Here is a 23,895-nt window from a genome sequence, read left to right as displayed (position 1 = left end):
TTTCACAGTTTGTATTACTTCACTTGTTTCTGCTGGATCTATACTGAATTTCTCCAATACTAACCATTACTCAAAGCAAGCGTCAATGGCAGAAGTGCAAACGCATGATCATTTTAGAAATAAATACATTTTACAATTTTTTTTAGGCAAGAATGTAATTGTTTAGACCTCAAATATGCGATTATAGCGCCTTTTTGAAATTTGTTTAGACGTTTTTGGAGATCCAGGAGGGCTCATGTTCCCGCAGAGAACAGCTTTATCTCAGTCCTACGGGAATTTGCTGCTGGCTCTTATGAAGAAAGTGGGAAGACATTTGAGGTATAATTCATTTTGGGTATATCTTTGGCCTTATTAATCTATTACTTGTTCCATACCAGATCGATTTAGGCAAAGTTACGTTTCATAACTTAAATCTATAACTAGAGTGCTGCTTTTGTACTTTTGACTAAACTGTTTGCTTGTGTTTATTTCCTATTGTACAAACTTTTTATACTTTTATATTGGCTTTATTGTTCATTTAAATGCTATTTTCCAATAAATAATATGCCATATTAGGCAGCGAGAACGGGTCTGTTAGTGATTGTGATTTCGACTTCAGTGAAAGTTACATTATTATGCCAATAGATGGCAGCAAAGGCTGTCTTTATGAGTGAGTCAGTAGCAAAGACTTTTATATTGAAAGGGACTGAACAATGTTGTAAACAAGGACATTATTTTTACTTTTAACAACAAGATATAAGACACCATCGACAAATACATTGACTAGTGCTGTCATGGGAAATCCCCATAACTGTTAAAAGGATAAGACAAAGATATCGCTTTCCTCAGCAGATAATTTACCCCCTCTGAATGCTATTGGAAGGAAGGGGGGTCCCACTACCTCACACTGGGCCTCATGCATGGGACGGCCCTGTAGAGCCATATCGCACCCCTACTCATGTGATATTGCTCCTATATTTAAGTCAATACATTATACCAAATGATAATGCGTTATCTCTAGCTGTTCTACATATGTTTAAACATAAGAAATAATACAATATTTCAGCTAAAAACCCCCGCTAGATACATGGCATATCATGTCTTGAAGCATTTATAATTCTGCTGCACGATGAAAGCATATTTCTTTTGAGCAGCGCTCTATTTAAGATCCGTGACAGAAAACGGCCATGAGCAGCTTCAGTGACCCTGACGGCTAGCGAATGTGTTATAAATTCCACTCTTGTAAACTTCATAGAGCACTTGACAGTAAAAGGAAAATGTGGAGAATAACTTCACGAGCTGATAATATGAGACTTTCATATCCCTCACACTCAGCTTTGGTATTGTTAGGTTTATAGGTACGAACTAGCAGACACTGGCCATTTGAAACAAATGCAAACAAAAAGGACCATGCGTACAGTAAATAACCTGTGGACTCCTCACATTTATTAGATTTCTATTCATGTGAGTCATTTTGTTGATGATAATTATTGTTGAAATGAGTTTGTTACATTAAAATGGTTTTTGGTTGTAAAGCAGCGTGCATTGTGAGCCAAATAATGTCAAAACATGGTCAAACATGGATTTAAAGCACGACATATTTAACTTTACAGAACTAATCTGTCTTACCTCAGCTCCTGTCCAACAATCTCTGAGGGAACTGCAGAGGGAGACAATCAGGAACAGAAAAATAAGCAGAAAAATCTTAAGCTCCAAATAATTGCATAGAACCACAATCAATAAATCACAAATATATACAGACCCCAGGAGGCCATGTGCAGTAACATTCATGACTGCATTACCGAGAAGAAACACACACAGCAGTGCATATACATTCATACACACAAACACCTGAGTCAGCCAGAACATTGAGTCTTGATGATGGAAAAAAAAAGTACAATATGCACGAATCAGCACGAAAATATGATTAATTGTCCCAGTTCAGTTTAGTGGTGAAATCAGAGCAAAACTGCTGATGCTTAAAAAAACAACCTCCCTCTAATCAATTTATTTTAAAACAATAAAAACTGTCAAAGAAAAGTCATGCAAAGAAGAAATTAATGCAAGGAATGTTCGTCCCTAAGTCTAAAAAAAAGCATTTGTTAAATACATTTCAAATAATAAACTCTAGTCACAGCCATATAAAGTGGTAACATTCACATTATTTGCACCAGGATACTAGAAATGAATGTGACATGTATGGAACTTTTTTATTTCGTATTGAAACTCCACCCACAGAAATAATAATTCATAACCAAAAGTTCATCTGACATTCATTCTGCTAAAAGGATGATTTGCAGCACAAATAACACATTTTTGTACTGCTGAATTAATTATCTTTAACCTTCCTTGACTTCCATTGCATGTGTATTCTTAAACCCTTTCTTAAAAGCTGAGAGATGAGCGCATTTGACAGTATTCACATACAGTACGCTGTCTATAGAGCTGGACTTTTATTGAACCCAGATCTTTCCTCTAAAAACAAACAGTTGGATAATCTGGTCATGCATATGAAATTGTAATATTTCAAAGCATTCCTTTAACTTTTGACATTGCATTTGGTTGAACACTCTCACAAAGCTCCATTTAAACTTTTTGAATGCTACATAGTGAATAGGATTTTCTTGCAAAAGGACCTCTGGAGACTCCAAGCGCAGGATTATTTGAGAGAAGCAAAAATATTAGACATGCCTAGAGCGAACACATAAGACATGCTCAGCTGACCAGTGAAAGAAATGAGTTTTAGAGGTGAGAGAAAAAGGGAGAGACAGAGTGAGAGCGAGAGACAGAGGGTTCACTGACCTCTTCCTGCTTTGGACCGTGTGCGAGTGCGCTTGTCATCAGTATCCAAACTCATCTGTCAGAGAGAAATGAAGAGCGTCAAGACTACAGCTATAGATGGAGGAGAAACAGAGAGAGACAAGCTAACACACACACACACACACACACACACACACAGGGTCACACATACACACCATACATTCAAGTTAATGAAGTCATGAATAATGTATAAAAAACACTTTCATAGCGTAAATACTCACTGGGTGCACTATTTCACTTTTATACTGCAAACACTGAGACAGAAAGATAGATCAACAGAGAGATGGATAAACAGACAAAGAATGGCAAATGGACAGATAGAGATGTAGAGAGAGATAGATAGATAGATAGATAGATAGATAGATAGATAGATAGATAGATAGATAGATAGATAGATAGATAGATAGATAGATAGATAGATAGATAGATAGATAGATAAAAATGAATGAACGATAGATAGATAGATAGATAGATAGATAGATAGAAAGAATGATAGATAGATCGAATGAACGATAGATAGATAGATAGATAGATAGATAGATAGATAGATAGATAGATAGATAGATAGATAGATAGATAGATAGATAGAAAGAATGATAGATAGATCGAATGAACGATAGATAGATAGATAGATAGATAGATAGATAGATAGATAGATAGATAGATAGATAGATAGATAGATAGATAGATAGATAGATAGATAGAAAAAAATGAATGTACAATAGATAGATAGATAGATAGATAGATAGATAGATAGATAGATAGATAGATAGATAGATAGATAGAAAAAAATGAATGTACAATAGATAGATAGATAAAAATGAATGAACGATAGATAGATAGATAGATAGATAGATAGATAGATAGATAGATAGAAAAAAATGAATGTACAATAGATAGATAGATAGATAGATAGATAGATAGATAGATAGATAGATAGATAGATAGATAGATAGATAGAAAAAAATGAATGTACAATAGATAGATAGATAGATAGATAGATAGATAGATAGATAGATAGATAGATAGATAGATAGATAGATAGATAGATAGATAGATAGAAAAAAATGAATGTACAATAGATAGATAGATAGATAGATAGATAGATAGATAGATAGATAGATAGATAGATAGATAGATAGATAGATAGATAGATAGATAGATAGATAGATAGATAGAAAAAAAATGAATGTACAATAGATAGATAGATAAAAATGAATGAACGATAGATAGATAGATAGATAGATAGATAGATAGATAGATAGATAGATAGATAGATAGATAGATAGATAGATAGATAGATAGATAGATAGATAGAAAAAAATGAATGTACAATAGATAGATAGATAGATAGATAGATAGATAGATAGATAGATAGATAGATAGATAGATAGATAGATAGATAGATAGATAGATAGATAGATAGAAAAAATGAACGTACAATAGATAGATATATAGATATATATATAGATAGATAGATAGATAGATAGATAGATAGATAGATAAAAATGAATGAACGATAGATAGATAGATAGATAGATAGATAGATAGATAGATAGATAGATAGATAGATAGATAGATAGATAGATAGATAGATTGATAGAAAAAAATGAATGTACAATAGATAGATAGATAGATAGATAGATAGATAGATAGATAGATAGATAGATAGATAGATAGATAGATAGATAGATAGAAAAAAAATGAATGTACAATAGATAGATAGATAAAAATGAATGAACGATAGATAGATAGATAGATAGATAGATAGATAGATAGATAGATAGATAGATAGATAGATAGATAGATAGATAGATAGATAGATAGATAGATAGATAGATAGATAGATAGAAAAAAATGAATGTACAATAGATAGATAGATAGATAGATAGATAGATAGATAGATAGATAGATAGATAGATAGATAGATAGATAGATAGATAGATAGATAGATAGATAGATAGATAGATAGATAGATAGGAAAAAAAATGAATGTACAATAGATAGATAGATAAAAATGAATGAATGATAGATAGATAGATAGATAGATAGATAGATAGATAGATAGATAGATAGATAGATAGATAGATAGAAAAAAATGAATGTACAATAGATAGATAGATAGATAGATAGATAGAAAAAAATGAATGTACAATAGATAGATAGATAGATAGATAGATAGATAGATAGATAGATAGATAGATAGATAGATAGATAGAAAAAAATGAATGTACAATAGATAGATAGATAGATAGATAGATAGATAGATAGATAGATAGATAGATAGATAGATAGATAGATAGATAGATAGATAGATAGATAGAAATGAATGAACAATAGAACGATAGATAGATAGATAAACATGAATGAACGATAGATAGATAGATAGATAGATAGATAGATAGATAGATAGATAGATAGATAGATAGATAGATAGATAGATAGATAAACATGAATGAACGATAGAATGATAGATAGATAGATAGATAGATAGATAGATAGATAGATAGATAGATAGATAGATAGATAGATAGATAGATAGATAAACATGAATGAACGATAGAATGATAGATAGATAGATAGATAGATAGATAGATAGATAGATAGATAGATAGAAAAAAATGAATGTACAATAGATAGATAGATAGATAGATAGATAGATAGATAGATAGATAGATAGATAGATAGATAGATAGATAGATAGATAGATAGATAGATAGATAGATAGATAGATAGAAAAAAATGAATGTACAATAGATAGATAGATAGATAGATAGATAGATAGATAGATAGATAGATAGATAGATAGATAGATAGATAGATAGATAGATAGATAGATAGAAAAAAAATGAATGTACAATAGATAGACAGATAGATAGATAGATAGATAGATAGATAGATAGATAGATAGATAGATAGATAGATAGATAGATAGATAGATAGATAGATAGATAGATAGATAGATAGATAGAAATGAATGAACAATAGAACGATAGATAGATAGATAGATAGATAAACATGAATGAACGATAGAATGATAGATAGATAGAATGATAGATAGATAGATAGATAGATAGATAGATAGAAATGAATGAACAATAGAACGATAGATAGATAGATAAACATGAATGAACGATAGAATGATAGATAGATAGAATGATAGATAGATAGATAGATAGATAGATAGATAGATAGATAGATAGATAGATAGATAGATAGAAATGAATGAACAATAGAACGATAGATAGATAGATAGATAGATAAACATGAATGAACGATAGAATGATAGATAGATAGAATGATAGATAGATAGATAGATAGATAGATAGATAGATAGATAGATAGATAGAAATGAATGAACAATAGAACGATAGATAGATAGATAAACATGAATGAACGATAGAATGATAGATAGATAGAATGATAGATAGATAGATAGATAGATAGATAGATAGATAGATAGATAGATAGATAGATAGATAGAAATGAATGAACAATAGAACGATAGATAGATAGATAAACATGAATGAACGATAGAATGATAGATAGATAGAATGATAGATAGATAGATAGATAGATAGATAGATAGATAGATAGATAGATAGATAGATAGAAATGAATGAACAATAGATAGATAGATAGATAGATAGATAGATAGATAGATAGATAGATAGATAGATAGATAGATAGATAGATAAACATGAATGAACGATAGAATGATAGATAGATAGATAGATAGATAGATAGATAGATAGATAGATAGAGAAACAGACAGATGGAAAGAAAACATTTCAAACAGAATAAAGAAAAGTAAGCTTTAAATGGCAGTAGATGTTGCAGTGTTTCTCCCTCCTAACCTTTGTGTTCCCCTCATCAGCTGATAAATGACTGGCCCTGAACAATAAATCTGATTGGACGGACACAGAGAGAAACAGCACTGCATGGCATCTGCCAGACGAGCCCATTTGCGTTCACGGCCCCATGGCAAGCTCGAGAGGTAATTACAATAGCAATATTAACCGCAGCGAACGAAATAATACAAACACACGCACTCCAAATCACTGTAATTCCTCCTGCACAGAGTCCCGATCGCTACACTCGCTGCGCTTTCTGCCACAAAAGGAGCAGGTGTCAATCCCTCTCACACACACACACACGCAGGGAAGTCTGCTCACTGTAAAGCCATTGGATCTTTTCTGGCGGCACAATGGCGCCATTAGCTTTGATTACTTTACTGCGATTTAAATGGAACGGAATCCTTGAAAATCCACGAAACTCTCTCCTTTTGACCCTCGGCGAGCGCTGCTCACCCCGCTCCCAGCTGCTGCCTTTAATACGGCGCTGGAGCTGGCAAGGGCACACTGCACTTTCACAGAGGAGTTTCTCTTTCACACGCTCCCTTTCTCTTTCTTTTTTATCCCTGCGCACTCTCTCTGGCAGTGCCACTTCCTGTTGATTGCCGACTTTTCAGCACGGGCGGATAATGAGTGTGTTGTGTTGCATTCGAGGGAGTTTGCGTGCGAGGCGATGAAAGTTGGCTGTGTGTGTGTGTGTGTGTGTGTATCCGGGCAGACAGGTGCACAGAGCCTCTCTTCCTCTCTCAGGGGTGTTTTGATCACAAGCACGCATGTGCTCGAGCAACAAGCCGGCTTTATGCGCGCCGATACTCGCTTCGCACGCTCTGAGCTCGACTCGCCAGCCTGCGAGGAAAGTTTTCTCACATAGATGATCAAATAGCTCTCGGGAGACGGCGGACACGAACACTGAGCGTTGTGTTTTGCGCGGTTCGCCCATCTGCGAGTCTTCTATGCCCTCTCTGTGTCTCCCAAACAAGCTTTGTGACTTTCTGACCCCGAGCACAAAAGCCAGGGGCAGATGCGTGTCGTTTCATTCTTTCCCCACTGTAGCTTCCTCTAGTCTTTCACCGCCGTCTCCTTAGTGTCAACACACGAATCAAACAGGCCGTGAGGGCTTTCATGTTTGTGTAACCATAGCTACGCATCTCTTTCCAATAGGTGAGCGCATCAGAGTTCGCATTCCTTTTTTATTTTGAATTCCAGCTCATTAAATCTGCACGCTCGCGCGAAGGTGTTTGTGATGAGCAAGACGGTGTCATCTTTCTTTCGTAATATCATTCAAAGGCCTTTTAATGTTTTCAAACCTGTCCTTCCCCTGTGTTTTTAATTACGACTGTTGGCAGACAAATGAGTGAGTGATCGTGAGAAGGAGGAGGGAGAACTGGAAAAGGAGCGGAAATTTGGCAGAAAAATGAGATAAAGCCAACATTTTTTTTAGCACTTAGACTGCGAGAACGTCCGCGCATCCCTTCGGGCCGTGTGCTACATTATTAATTGTGTCCCTCTCTTCTCCATACAAGCGGACGGAGTCGCTCCTTCGTGCTCTTCTGACAGCTCTATGTAAATTGCTGGCTGAGGGCAATGACTTCACAAAGAAGGTCACCCCTCCTCCTCCGGTGCGCATAAATGAGCCTTTTATTCATTTTCGCATTTACAAGAAGAGGACGCCACCAGACCCGGCATTGGCAACCATTGCCGGAGTGACAGGACTACTGACATCTCCAAAATTACCTGCGGAAAGCATCGGCCAATTAAAGGCGGCCGATGCGGTCGCCAAGGAGATCTGAGCCATCCATCAAGGGAGCGGAGTTAACGTGCACTCTCACGGCCTGACTGACAACCGGGAGACGTTTACGTTTCTGTACGCGTGTATAAACGCACACTCGCATTGCGCGTCTCTTTCTTGTGTGTTTTCTTTTAAGAGCTTGTGCTAGCATGAGAATAAGCTCGGCTCTGATTCCTTTGCACGCAGTTGGATGACGCTGATCAGTCGGAGTTTGGTATTATCTAATTGGATGCTCTTAAAAGCGCTGCCTGCAACTGCAACCCTTTAAACATTTCAAATTAGATCGATAAATCAATCGCTTCAGATGAACTCTTTCCATCAGAGTGAAAAAAATACATTTATGGGCCCACGGGAGAGAGCGAAGACTCTCTTACTCTCGTTTTTTTTCCCCCCTCTCCCTCATTAGAAATCTCTTCCAATGAATTTCCCAATGCAGAAGTGAAAGAGATAGATGGCTGAAATGTGGTTTGTTCCAAATAAAAAGCATGAAGAGGAAAGAGTGAAAGAGGAGGAAAAGGGATGCATCCACTTAAAGCCGAAAACACACACCTAAGCAGAAAAAGGAAAGGGGGGAGGAAAGAGGATGAGAGAGACTTTCTTTTATGTTGATGAAAGATAGCAAACAAAAGCAGCTCAAGGACATCCCTGCTTTCAAACCTCTCCAGTTTTCCTAAATAATGCAAGAAAGCTCTAAAAAAGAAATTAGGTTGAGTCGAACAGCCCAATTCTTCATAATTACGGGGCGCGGGACACTTTAAAATCTCAGCTCATTCAGATGGGGGTTAGGTTGCTCTGCCAAAACCCATTCTAGGTCAAGCCGGCATGAACTGCGCACGTCGCGGTAATACAATGCTGACTTCCTTTCGTAGTGTGCTGACAGACAGAACTGACGAATGTCATAAACGTATAGCCCTCTTTCGCCCTTAATTGTGCCAACTTGGCAGGAAGCCCACGTTTCCGCGTGGCGAATGGCTGACGGGCTCGTGCAACTCACTTTGATTGGTCGGCTCTGCAGTCTGAGAGAGGGCCGGCAGCGGCTGATCTTGTCTCCTCGCGTCCAGCGCTGGTTCAGGAGTTTCCCCCGGTACTCATTTTCTGTTTGAGAAAAGAGAAAGCAATAAATGAAAATGAAGGGAAAAGACAGTCATGTCAGCATCTGCGCTGGCAGTCGGAAGAGTTTTGCAGAGCGAGGCCAAAGGAGTGTTCGGTTCGAACGCTGTAACAGACTGATTCAGCAGTGAAATGGCCAGATCATCTCATCACCTGTCCACCTGCATCTGAAACCAGCAGCCTCAGCACAGGAAACACGACCCCCTCCATCACAACACTCACACACCTATATACACAGACTTCATGCCTCCCAAAAGATGTTAGAAATTATACTATAAACAGAGTAGTCCTGTCACTGATCCACATTGTAAAAGAGAATTGTTGATTTGACTTAAAAACAACAACAAAAAAAAGGAGTTACTTGGTTGCCTTAAAATTTTGAGTTCACTGAAATTAAAAATTTGAGTTAATACAATTAAGGCGATTGGTTTAATCAAGAGAAACTCAAAATATTATGCTATCTGAACCACATTAATTATCTAAGAAGTGTATGGAGAAAAAAAGAGATACTTGTTTTTGAGTGTAAATGCATTAACTAATGACAGCACATATATACAGTGCATTTATGTGTTAACTGAAAGGTGCTTAATGTCATATGTGTGAAGTGACAGTTTGACAGGTCATGATGGAGGCTGGGCCTTTTACACATGTGACCTATGCACTTCTAATTAAAGAGAAGCGAGAACTCAAAAAACTCACATACGCGCATACATATGCATGCTAAAGCACCCCAGCTGGAAGCTCTGTCAGTCTGCTATTAGAATCAATCACTTTTGTGCATTTTTATTGAGCTTTTAGCAGGCAGGAGTGTAAGAGAAGGGAGGGGTCACAAAGACTGGGGGAGGGAATTTGGTCAGTAAATAATGAATCTACCATAAATCAGATTTTTTCCCCCCTCCTCCTTTCTTTTTTTTTTCATCAGGGTAATAGTCCATCTCTCCATAAACCAGCACCCCACCCCCCTCCAGCACACACATGATAGACATGCATGATAAAAGCGTGTCCCAATAAAATCTGATGCAAAAAATCCCCTCAGCTCAAGCACTAACATGCTTGTGCTATCAAATTCAGGGCGTATTAAAATAATTATTATATTCATCAATGATTACAGATCCGCCATTGTTCATGAAATCTCACAGCTGAGACCCCGGTTTATAACTCACTTTTGTTTAGCCGTCGACAGTAACGCAAGCAACAAACTCTTAAAATCTTCTGTGGATTTGAAAATGCATAAAAACCTATTCTAACCCATCAAGCTTTGCCTTTGAGATGATCAGAGGACATCAGAGGACTTTGTGTTTTATCATGAAGATCTTGAATCTCTCTGTCAAGTATAAAAGTCTATATAACATTTTTTTTGTGTGTTGAGTAAAAATAATATATGTATATATAAAACAAAATATATATGCACATGTATTTATTTATATACATTGTTTTAACTAAAATTGTAAAAATCATGCACATTGTTTTTTGTTTATATATATATATATGCACATTTTAATTCATATACTTTAAATATTTTCTTTACATTTTTTTAGTTGATGTGGCAAATTGTAAAAAATCAAGCACATTGTTTTTCCTTTATATATATATATATATATATATATATATATATATATATATATATATATATACACACACAGACACACACACACAATGATTCAAAAAGTATATATATGCACACACTTTAATTCATATACTTTAAAAAATATATATTTTCTTTACATTTTTTATTTGTTCATATCAAAACACTTTTTTTCCTTCCGTTTGCATTTTACAGTCTTATGGAATTTTATGGATTTTTTCATTTTTTTTTTTCATAAGAATCATCATCATCTCTATAGGAGTTATTGTTTTCAGTTTCAGTATATCGTAGTAAGAGGTAAGAAACCTCTGCCATTCTCCTTTTGCCTCTTCTGCTCTCGCCTGTGCCCTTTCTTTTAATTTCCTCTCTTTACCTTTATCTCAGTCTGGTGTTTTCTTCCTTTAAAGGAGGCTTCCATCTGTTTCTTATAGGGCACTAAAACTCACCTCGCTCTCAGAGAGAACGCCAAAGAGCAGGAGAGCGAAAGAGAAAGAGTTTGCTGTCAGTAAAAGAGAAGCCTTTAAACATGCCGAGCTTCTGACTCTGTCTCTCTCACTTCCCCCTCTAACATCTGCCCTTCTCTCTTAGCAAGCACAAAATAAACAAAGCAGGCAGATCTGATTTGCCTCCTAAAACTCTGTGCAGCAGCAACAACCCAGAAAAAGACAGGCAGGATGCCAGTCATCAGAGTTAGAAAGCTGTAGGGCATTGTCAGTAAAAGCATTTCCAATGCCCCTTACACACACACTCCCACGCCGGCACGGAACAAAACGCTTATTTATCAACTTTCAGCCCTCTTCTAAAAAGTGACTACAACAGCACTACTGTGCATCCTTCCCCCCAACGCTCTCTCGCTTTTTCTCATTCTACAAATTTCAAGCCAAATAAACAGAACCGCGAGGCGCAAAGGGCTCTTTAAAATCCCACCATAAACCCGGGCCGTATAGCCGACTCCACACTTTCAGGTCTTCTGAAATGGCACAGCCCCAATAATCCAGCCCCTCTATAACCCTGATGGCTCAGGTGCCACTCATTCTAAAGGGAAAAGCAACATTAATAAAGCGAAACGGTTCATCACTTACAGAAGGGTTAGAGACGCTATTATCTGATTGGCTCCTGTGGATGTTTGCTTTAAAGTATTACACTACAAGAGGAACAAGAGATTAATAAATGATCTGTAATAGTTGCTACTGCGAGACAGTCGAAGGAGACAGAGATGAGTGTAAACAAATCAAGAAAATCATGTCATGCAGCTGAAATCCATCACAGTGATGCAGAGTTGTCTGAGACAGACATAAATCCATAGTTTAGATTAAATAGGAATGGATGCCTTCACGGTAATCCACCGGTGACACATCTGCACTCTCTGCTCCAGTTAAGCAGGATTTAACTTCAACTTTGTGATTAGAGAACAAACAGAAAGCTCTTAACAAGAGCAAAGGTGAAAGAACAACGTTAGCCTGCGAGACGCACTCAAACCTAGTTATTAAAAAACAACAATACCACCAAAATATATTTAACATCTGTGGTGCATCCATGGGATCACTCTTTTCAGAAGATTAAAAAAAATCGACTTGTGTCTGAAAGTCAGCAGCAGGTAATAAAATTAGATTCTCCTTCATGTCAAAACGAGTCAAAGTGCCTTTGAGAGCTACGGGCTCTCGTTTTTTCTTTATGACACACGACGGAAAACACCATGACAACCACGAGCAGCAGAAAGAGGCCAACTCGGAAGAGAATGACTCTGCGTTCAAGGAGCAATGGCAGAATACGCCTTTGTCTGGGCTCCTTAAATAGACAGACGTGCTCTCAAGGATACGGACAAGTTCACAGGTTAAATATCAACGTTCTTTAAAGCTTCTGCTTAGACGTGCTTCCAGTCCCGTGTGGAAACACGTGCGCCGCCGTGAAGCAGAAGTTGGGAGAAACTTGATTCATCCCAGTAACTTGACTCTAAAATGATTATTTCAGATATGTTCAGTGCCTCTGTTTGTGGGGCCGTGTCTGAAATCGCATACTACACACATTCATACTATAATGAGCATGCTTTTTAGAGGTCACAGAGGAACTTATTCAAAATAAAGAAGAGTTTTGCAATGAATGTGTCACTGAATCATTCACTCAACTGATTCTTTTAAAAGACCGGGTCATTCTCGACCAAAACGAGTCTTATTATAATAAAATATCCTATTATAATACAGTCTGTGTTCAAGTCTACTAAGAGAAAAAATGTTTAAACATCATAAGCGTGACTTACATGATGAATAAAGTAGCCTAAAAGGCCGAACAAGATAAGTTCATTCAGTGTCACACTTGAACTCGACTCATTCAAACGGGCGTGTTACTCACATCCCGGACTCGAATGATATTTACTCGCGGCGCAGGAAAGGCTTCAAAAAGAGAAACTAAATGTAAAGCAGGACATTTGAGTGAACATCAAGGATTCTTAAACACCGAACTTTAAAAGAAGGAAATCAGTTAAGCGTTTCAAAAAAGAAAAACTTTAAATGTAAATCAGCACACGTGAGTGAACAAGAACGATTCTTCTGTTTAAAACACCGAACAAAACAACGGTTGGTTGTCGCGTGAGACTCAAACAGCTCAAACATGCATTCTAAATCACCGATCAATTCAGCTGCACGCAATTCACTGTTTCAAGGCTTAAAGGCTGCTCTAAATGGCACCTTTCTTCACTAATGATAGGGGCGACCCTGACCCTCGGCCCTCGTGGCGTGGCTTTTTGCTGTGCTTTGAATGAGAAGAGCGTAATTTGGCCCAGCTGCTCCATTCCACATGTTTATTACTCTCTCCTCTCTGGCAAATCCACAGCACCTGCTGCAGCACTGCATGCATCTTTATTTTTCCCCCACTTTTATATCACTAGTTTCCTATCCTATGGACTAAGCGATAAACAAGCCCCTATTTCGAGCGTTTAGCGCCTTTGGACAACCAAAATGAGCATTAGGATCAGTATATCGCAAACACCCCTGCTTGAATATGATAGGAATTAATCCTCGGATAAGATTAAACGCTGATCTGTGAAGACCCAGATTTCATGATGCGGGTGAAAAGAGCGTCTGCATCCTCCAGATGATATAGCATTTGTGTATAACACGGAGCACATTGTTTAGTTGTGTTAACATGGCTGATAGAAATAATTGAGAAAACTTGCAAGGATTCCCCCCACCGCACAGATAGCAGCATCCCATTTTATTAAACACTGGAGGTTCCTGCGCAATTCTGCGCAATTTCCGCAAACAAATAGATAAGATCTTGTGAAAGTTATTACAAAACCAGTTTCTAGGCGAGCAAGATAAAATAAACGACTCCATGAATCAATGTTGCGCTCAGGTGACCTTTATTGTGCACAGTGCTGAATCGTGACAATTGGATGTCGCTAAAATGCGGTAGGCGACCAACACAACATTAGCAGCAATATCTGTCACTTATGTTTGGAAATATAGGTGTTGTAAATCTATTTCGCTATGCATCTCAAACTTTGGTATATTTTCATACAAAATTAGTTGGGAATCTACAACTTATCTCAAATACCACGGCAGGTGTTGTGGCGAAATTCAACGCCCTGCCAAATTATTAAATTATACCTGATTGCCTAATCTTAACCCCACCCCAAATCCTAACCTTTCCCCCACCCCTACTCCGAAACCTACCAACACTAGGGGGTCATAATCTAGCAGGGGGTCGAAATTCGGCACAACTCCGGTAACAGAAAACAAGTACTTTTTTAATTTTGTGCAAGATTTTTTTTTTTTTTTTCTTCAATCAAATGTACTTGTTAAAAAAATCATTATATTATCTTGCAGGTTCAGATGAAGTATGATGGAAAGTGTTACAAGCCTCAAAGTTTGCCCTGCTGTTATTTTCATGAGCAGATGTATATCAAATTAATAAAGAGAACCTGTTGATTCAGATGATCTCTGAAAGTTTCATCATTTAACATGCATTAACACAAATCACATTATAAACGAGAGATGAAAATAATGTTTTGATCCTGTAACTCCTTTATATAGTGACTTACAACTTCTCTCATCACCTCATGAGGGCAGTGCTCATATATGGTTATTTCACCCCTGTAGCTCTTGTTTAATTGGCCAAACTGATGGTGTTACACCTCACCCTGCTCTCCTCTACAGCACTGACAGTGGAATCGCAGAGCCAGAAGCCTCACACTATGAGAAGTTAGACACACACTTTACTTTTCTCATAGCTCTAGGACAGCCATATTTAACATATATAACAACAACCACACACATGGCTCACTGTGATTGCCTTATCACATAACCGACTCTCAGATAATTCACGTTCACTTCGTCCACCATTTTGGTTGCAGGTGCTTTGATATTACACTTAATACGTACAATACAATAGTGAATCAGTAATACTGAGTAACTGTGAGCAATGCGAGACAGAGACGCATTAATCACTCATTAGAAATGAACAGGGGCGGGGATGGATGCAGAGAATGGGCGTTATTGCTTCAACTCTCATGACTTTTCTTCTGCGCATCTCACCAGGGGCGGTTGACATTTAAAGAGAGCATCTCTCCACTCTGTTTTCTGCAGCATAAAATCAAATGGCCACCCCTCCTTCTCCTTCTTCTTCTTCCTCCACGCCATTCGTGCACTCGGCCGGGAGTCCTGCGCTACGCCCATTGTTCGACCTTAATTACACAGAGCCATATGGAAGCAACTCCGTATGTGTGCCAAAAGATGGAGATTTTACACAACTACATGACAGTGAGCACTCACAGTGCGATCACGCCGAACCGGATCAATTATAAACACACACACACACACACAAGCACATAAACGAATGAAAGCTTCAAACGCGATGAAGTGTATTAAGGCATAAACAGTTTTGTCTAACGCACGCCGCGCGCATTAATCAGTGTTTATGCGCGAGGATAAGCAGGCAGATGAGGAATATTGACAGTGCATTCCCGATTGATCTCGAGGATCTAACGCACGCACGATTTCTGTGCCAAAGTGAGAAAACAAACAGGCATCGCTGCGTTTGTTCAAGAGCGCCATAGCTGACTGTTTCTCCATCACTTTTCCCATGTCAACTCCACACACACACTCTCTTCCAGCAGGGAAGCATGGACACGCTCACAACATCTCAGAAGCCGAAACAGAAACCAGCAAACATCTTAGTTCAAAGATGATAAAAAATCAATCATCGATCATACAAGTGCGATGAAGCTCAGATATGAAAATAAAGCGACACCCTTCAACGTGAAAGCCATTAACCTTGATCTGTAGGGCATCTCGGAATGGGATGATCTAGATATTTAGTCTTCATCCTTGGCTAGCAAATGATATAATAATGCATTTCGTATATCATTTAACAACTCAACCCATGACTGTAAACCATGAGGTCAGCTATATATATCAAAGATCCTCCTGAAAGCATTTGGTAATTATCAAAAAGAGCCCAAACTATTTATATTTCATATAGTGTAAAGCGATCTTGATTACCTGAGTGGGGAAAAGAATAATCCCGAAAGCTGCTCCGACAGACGCTTCTCTCGTCTTCGTCGTGTGTTCAGAACGCTGTGAGACAGTTTGGGGTAAAATATCCCATTTATAGATTTTTCTAAAAGAAAACTAAACTCTACTTCAGTAGTATCCCGACAGATTCAGTGACAGCGGGAAGAGGTTCGGCTCTTCGCTGGTGCTGCTGCGGACGAGCGAGGATCCAGAACGGGGCGGTATGAACGCTACTTGTTTGTAAGCAAAAACATGGCTTCATTTGCCTTTGTCAGCGAGAAAACGTAATATTGACTTACCTTTCCCTCATGAGCCATTGTCCCCCACCTCCTCCCTCCGCCCTTTGCCATGACATCACGAAAGCTGTAGTAAAACCTACAACATCGATGGGCTGGGCTTTGAATATCCCCCCGCAATAACTCAACGGGCATGTGTACAGCCATGCACACTCTATTTCATACACTGCCTTTCTCAGTGCACACACACACACACACACACACACACACGATCGCTCTCCCTCTCTAACACCCACACCCACGCACCTACTAAAAGGGATTTATACAAGTTCTCCTTTGTGCCAGGAACAAGATAATCATAAAGGTTCTTTAACGGTTCAGCAGGAATATGAGATCTCTATAGTTATTGAGTCGGTTCTATGGTTCGTTGGAGATTTTTATATCACGATATATTCAAATCAGTATATTTGCTTCTCAGTCCTTTGAAGCACCAGTATGCTTTTCAAAAGGAGTAAAAAGTTATTTAAAAGGTTCTTCTATCGCATATGCAAGCTTTATTTTTAAGAGAAAACCCCTGTCGGATAAGTAAAAGAGCGAAAGCGTGTTTAAAACATCAAATATTCTTATAGTTCAGAGTGCGCGTCGGGTCGCTGTTACTTTAAATTCTGATAGCGTAAGCTGCTTAATTTACGCCCAGTGATTAATCTTTAATATTGCACAAAAGCATGCATATGTCGCTGGTGTTATCTGAACCCTCCCTCCTGACTCTTTCCGAATGGTACTGTCCAGTGCAGTGATTCACACAACACACATTTCATGGGCAATGCTCCATTAATAAAGTTAGCGGAATATATTATGATAAGGCTACTGCCATTTATGTGTTATGTATATATATATATTATATATATATATATATATATATATATATATATATAAAGAGTGGGAGGCAACAAATATTGTGATTTCAACACTTCTGTCTTTTTCACTCAAAACAACGAATGTAAGTTGGAATGCCTCCTAAATGTTGCACACACCGCTGTTGTGCTTTGTTGTTTTGTAACCATTAGTGAAAATGACAACCATTCATTACAAGCCATTTGAGAATATTCTCCACAAATGCCACTCTTTATCTTCTGTCTCCATGCTGCACACGGGGGGAATTTTCAAAAAGCCAACCTTCGCCTTTCAGAAATTCTATTAAGTTCTTATCTCTTTGCGGCAGGCTCTTTTTTTGCTGTCCCATTGTTATGCATTGGAGCTGAAATCAATCACGAAGTGTCCACGCTGCATCAATATGATTTGAGTTGCCTCGCTAACCGAGACACAATCCAATAAACAAAAGACAGAAGAGCAGCCAAACACACCTAAGAAATAAGTTACCATAAGTACTACTCAGAATGGGATTCACAGAAGCGAGAATGAGACACGGGTGTGATTGTTTTGCAGGAGTCTCATTGAAAACTTTGAGAATAAATGGTAAGCACAGTAAACAGAGGAAGCACATGTACAACAGTAGCGCTTCAGGACCCCAGACAGCGCTTTGGCCCAGCACCATGGACAGCGACCCGGAGGAAAAAGACACTCCTCTCCGAGAAACATTACGGCTGTGGTGCGTTTTAACAGAAATGTTGACATGTTAGACGACATAATAAGATATCAGACACTGTGCAATCATATGGAAAATAATAGGCTCTATATATAGAAATGAGAAATAACTTTCAATAGGGTCGATATTTTGAGGGAATTCTGTCAACAGTTTTTGGGCGGCTCGAGCTGCCTTAAGTTAATTATCTAAAATACTTTTTAAACAAATATTTTTTTTTTTGTTGTTGTTGTATGCTAGCAGGCAAAAAAAAAAAAAAAAAAAAAGTGCTGACGTGATACATGACGACCGTGTTTATGTATGATCAGCTTATGATGTTTACCAGAACAGGCGAACGGGCCTTCTCTTCGGTGAATATAAATTGTAATCTAACTTTCTTTTTTATTCCAAGGACAAATGCTATTGTTTGTACAGAGATTGTATTTTTTTTTTACATTTTCGTGTAATCTAACTTTTTTGGCTACTCAAATGCTACAATGTTATATCAAAATATATGTCAAATGTTTTCAGTACTATGCATTACAACATGTGTTTGCATTTATTTAACCTGACAATCATTTCTGTCATTAAATTGACAGTTTTAAGAGCTTAACTTCTTTAAATCAAATTCAAAGTGGTCGAAAAAAGTGTTGCAGACTGAAACTTTGACACCACTTTATCTTTATACATTTAAAGAACCGATTAAGCTTAACGTTAACGAGTATTTGGGTCTAAAACAGCATCCCTCTTGAATGTTAGCCAGTTGAGTAAACTCAAAAAGTCACAACTGAATTAAAGCTGTTGAGTGTCATAAACAATGGTTTTAATATCCTCAATATATCCAGAACTGTCCAATCGCGTTGCAACAATCCACATTCTTTATCGCGGTGTCTCATTTAGGATATCTGTATAAATATTGCATATGGAGTGAGTTGAGAGAGAGGGCCGGAGGGGCCCCAGACTCCGCGAATGGCCTTAACAGATGGAACAAGCTGACAGACAACAACAGAAAGAGTCTGAATGCGCCTCTGGGCTGGTATTGTGTCCGCCACAGTCCCCCGGGAAACAAACCGCCCTTTGTCTAAACACTTCAGCAGCTCTGAAGTTAAAAAAAGGTCTAGACGAGGTTCCTGAAAGTTATGATTTTTATAGATGTTCTATATATAGACCTCAACATGACAAGCTTTCAACACATGCCTAAAGCGACAGAGAAGGGAATGCAATAAACTATAAAGCCTCATAATAGCGAGTAAAGCTGGAGGAAATCTGACATGTATTCCGATAAACACTATAATATGGCCATTTAACAAATAGTGAGATAAAAGTCTGTTCATATAAGGCGAATAAGATCAAATAAATGCCAAATCTCATGTTCGAGCAGTCTTTTGAGACACCTGTTAATCAAAACATTTTCGTCGCGTACAGTTAAAACAGCCAATCAGGAGAAGTTGAACTGACCTAAAAAAGTCCCACACAGCTTCATGGTTGCGGCTCCGAGTTTCCCATAAGCGTCTGGCAATTCCCGAGAAAGTAAACTTGAGTGGAAAAGTTGAGGACAAAATTACTACAACTTCTCTTTGAAAGGAGCGAAGGAGGGGTGCCGGCTGACGTCAGAATCCTGCCCAGCCAATCAGAGACCAGCATGTGGGTAATTGTATCCTACCTCCGCGAAACTCTCAGCCAATCAAAACACTTGTCTTCAGTTCTCCACAACAAAGCCTGTAGAATGCCAGCAGAAGGGACTACCGGCAGCTGTGCACTTTCAGCAGGAAGTTTCCCAACAATGAAGCAGGCAGTCGCTACAGCTGTATCACACTTCAGAAGAGTGAATTTGTTTTGACTGTGAATCTGTTCATCTGTTCATTTTAACCCCCCTGAAATTTACTTCTACATTAATTATATAGGATATTTAGGTTCATTTTCAGTGTCATAATCACACATAGATCCACTCACACTCACACAAATCTTACCAAATGTCTTCCTCATGATATTTATAGCTTCCTCCCTATCCTGTGTGCATGACATTTAATCTGGCATTTAACAATAAAAAACACTTTAACAATTACTCAAACTCATCTGGTTATGTTTTGTAAGAGAACATCATTTTTTAAGAAATTGCACATAAGAGTATAATAAATAAATTATGAATTCAGAGTAGTAGGGCATGTTTGTATTCAGACAAAGTGAGAGTACATGTGTGTTTGAACTTAAAGCGTTTATGATTCATTTCTATAAATCTTTTATAAAATTAATTCTATTAACTAAAACATTTTTTCTTTTTATATAGGAAAGTCAAGTTAAAACTTCAAAAGTTAGTGTGCTCGTTTATTTAAGGAGACAACAGCATCAATGAAGGGCCTGAGATGCAACTGTAGCACAATCCCGTTTCAGGGGGTAAAAATCACTTTCCAGGGGTAAAATCTGTGTTTTTGCTGGGTTTTTTTGAGTTTTACTGTGCATATTTTTTTAATCAAGCCATAATTAAAGTAAATAAAGTAAGTAACAATGTAAACTTTATTGTGTGTCACATATTAGACCCAAAAATTGATAAAAATTTGGAACCAAAAATTATTCAGACACTGTCATTAATTACTCTCCCTCATGTCGTCCACACCCGTAAGACCTTCATTCATCTTGAGAACACAAATTAAGATATTTTTGATGAAATCCGATGGCTCAGTGAGGCCTGCAATGACAGCGAGATAATTAACACTTTCAATGCCCAGAAAGCTACTAAAGACATATTTAAAACAGATCATGTGACTACTGTGGTTCAACCTTAGTGTTATGAAGCGACGAGAATACTTTTTGTGTGCAAAAAAACAAAATAACAACTTTATTCAACAATATCTAGTGATGGGTGATTTCAAAACACTGCTTCATGATGCTTTACGAAGCTTTCATTTTGAATCAGTGATTCAGAGCTTGTATCAAACTGCCAAAGTCAAGTGAACTATTGAACCATTTTGAAACGTTTCAAAACACTAATGACGTAATGAAGCCTCGTTTACTGAAATCACGTGATTTTGGTGCTCTGAGCCTCTGATTTGAAACAAAAGATTTGTAAAGCTTCATGAAGCAGTGTTTTGAAATCACCCATCACTAGATATTGTTGAATAAAGTTGTTATTTTGGGTTTTTTTGCACACAAAAAGTATTCTCGTCGCTTCATAACATTAAGGTTGAACCACTGTAGTCACATGATCTGTCTTAAATATGTTTTTAGTAGCTTATTGGGCATTGAAAGTGTTAATTATCTTGCTGTCATTGCAGGCCTCGCTGAGCCATCGGATTTCATCAAAAATATCTTAATTTGTGTTCTGAAGATGAATGAAGGTCTTACGGGTGTGGAACGACATGAGGGTGAGTAATTAATGACAGAAATTCAGTTTTGGGTGAACTGACCCTTTAAGTGTTATCTGACATTATTAAGATTAATGTTTTCTGACACAGTTTAACTCTGAGATCTCGTCATATTTTATTACCATTTGTTTTTCAACTATAGTGAATAAACTGTATTAATGAATGAAATGTTCAAGGTGTCTGACTAAATTTTGGTTTGACTGTATGAAGTTTGCTATTAAAAAAAGAAAAAGGAGGCCAATTGATGTTTAAAATCAGTTTCCATTACAGAATGATGCTAAACACAACAGGCCATGTGAGATGTGCTGGAAACGACACTGTGGTGGAAATGACTGACTTATAAGAAATAACAAATAAGAGTATTCTCCTGTGATGCAAGTATTACCGCTGTAAGAGTGTAAAAAGGGTAATTTAAGTGCACAGAAACACCCACATATATGAGCCTAAATGTTTGTAAGTGAAGCATTTAGAAAAAGCCTGTCCCGTGTGGCCCTGTTCTCTTTAAATTTCTCTCTGAGACTGAATTTCATCTTTATGGGGCATTAAGAGAATACCTGTGTATTATTTTACAGTCAAGATTTAAACCGTAACAAAACTGTGGGAAACAGAAAGCAGCCCAAGAGTGAGGATCATCTGGTTTTCAATGGAATTATGACTCCTTCTTTGAGGAAAAAAAAATTCCCTTCCTAATTCGCTCACTCTTTTCTTGCACTCTGTTACATCATTAACACATACCTCTCCTTCACCCTCTTTCAAATGTGAAGCACCCGCTAACCCAAAACAAACAATGTCCAGGAAATAAACGTCTGCATCGAGCGAGAGGGAAATGAGCAGCATAAGTGAAGGGTGTGGAAGTCCCCCAGTGGGTTTGGCAGGGTCTGGGCTCTCCTTTAGCAGATGGCTCCTCTGATAATCGTGTCCTCTCCAGGCCCATCTCCATGCCCCGACTCCGCGTTGCCATGGCGAGGGGGCCGGCAGAGAACATGTAATGCATTTGCTGCTTATTAAATTTGCCTTCTGACAAAGAGAGGCTCTCACTTAAAAATGAGAGCAGGCCCGGGCAGAGAAGAGCAGGCCCGATTCTCTTTATCACAGACTACCAGACGCCCTGCTGTATTCTTCCACTACAGCATACACTCATTGACCTATTAACTTCACGGCTGCCTCCTCCCCCCACGCTTATGAAGGTCTACGCAGCCCCCTTTAGGGCTTCTGTGGAGTGAGGGTCTGTGCACCCCTTTGCCTGTGACCCCCCCGACCTGTCGACATCATTGCTGCGCATGAGAGAGAGTTGGAGAGGCGGCCGCTGAACCGTGAGGTGCCCTACAGCTGTCTGCGGCAGCACAAAAAGAAAAGAGAAAGACAAGAAAGAAGTGAACGTATGCACACACAGCCTGGAAAGTGCATGAGTATGAGCGAGTGATGGGGAGTGAAACGTGAAAAGCAGGGCTGTACAGATGACTCAGAGTTGCTGAGGCTGAGAACGGGAAATAATGCTGATTAACTGCAGTCTAAGAAGCGTGACGCTGAACGTGTGAAGACATGCAGGAGAAGTGAGAGTACTGATCAATTAAACTAGGCTAACATTTCTGATGGTTAGAACATTTTAAACAAGCCCAAATACAACCATACCAAATTTGATGCTACTACATTTTTTTAAATGTGATTTTGATCATTTAGAGGGACATCAAAAACTTTACATAAAACTTATGAATGAGACTCTAAATTAAAGAAGAGGCAGACAGACGATAGATAGATAGATAGATAGATAGATAGATAGATAGATAGATAGATAGATAGATAGATAGATAGATAGATAGATAGATAGATAGATAGATAGATAGATAGATAGATAGATAGATAGATAGATAGACAGATAGATAGACAGATAGATAGACAGATAGATAGACAGATAGACAGACAAACAGACAGACAGACAGACAGATGATAGATAGATAGATAGATAGATAGATAGATAGATAGATAGATAGATAGATAGATAGATAGATAGATAGATAGATAGATAGATAGATAGATAGATAGATAGATAGATAGATTGACAGACAGA

General features: G+C 37.9%; 1 protein-coding gene across 4 annotated transcripts in view; it reads right to left on the bottom strand.

The window, feature by feature from the left end:
- Positions 1 to 23,895, bottom strand: part of myt1b (myelin transcription factor 1b) — a 114,326-nt gene that overhangs the window by 20,829 nt on the left and 69,602 nt on the right. For all 4 annotated transcript variants that reach the window (XM_067370731.1, XM_067370734.1, XM_067370732.1 and 1 more), the window contains 3 exons: positions 9,437 to 9,537; positions 2,782 to 2,836; positions 1,609 to 1,639 (listed from right to left, as the gene is read on the bottom strand). In XM_067370731.1, coding sequence (XP_067226832.1) covers positions 1,609 to 1,639; positions 2,782 to 2,836; positions 9,437 to 9,537 — 187 coding nt within the window. The remainder of the gene's footprint in view (positions 1 to 1,608; positions 1,640 to 2,781; positions 2,837 to 9,436; positions 9,538 to 23,895) is intronic.

Source organism: Chanodichthys erythropterus, chromosome 20, assembly GCF_024489055.1.
Source record: "Chanodichthys erythropterus isolate Z2021 chromosome 20, ASM2448905v1, whole genome shotgun sequence".
Lineage (NCBI taxonomy): Eukaryota > Metazoa > Chordata > Actinopteri > Cypriniformes > Xenocyprididae > Chanodichthys > Chanodichthys erythropterus.
Note: the sequence above shows the minus strand (reverse complement) of the source record. Positions and strands in the feature narration are given on the sequence as shown.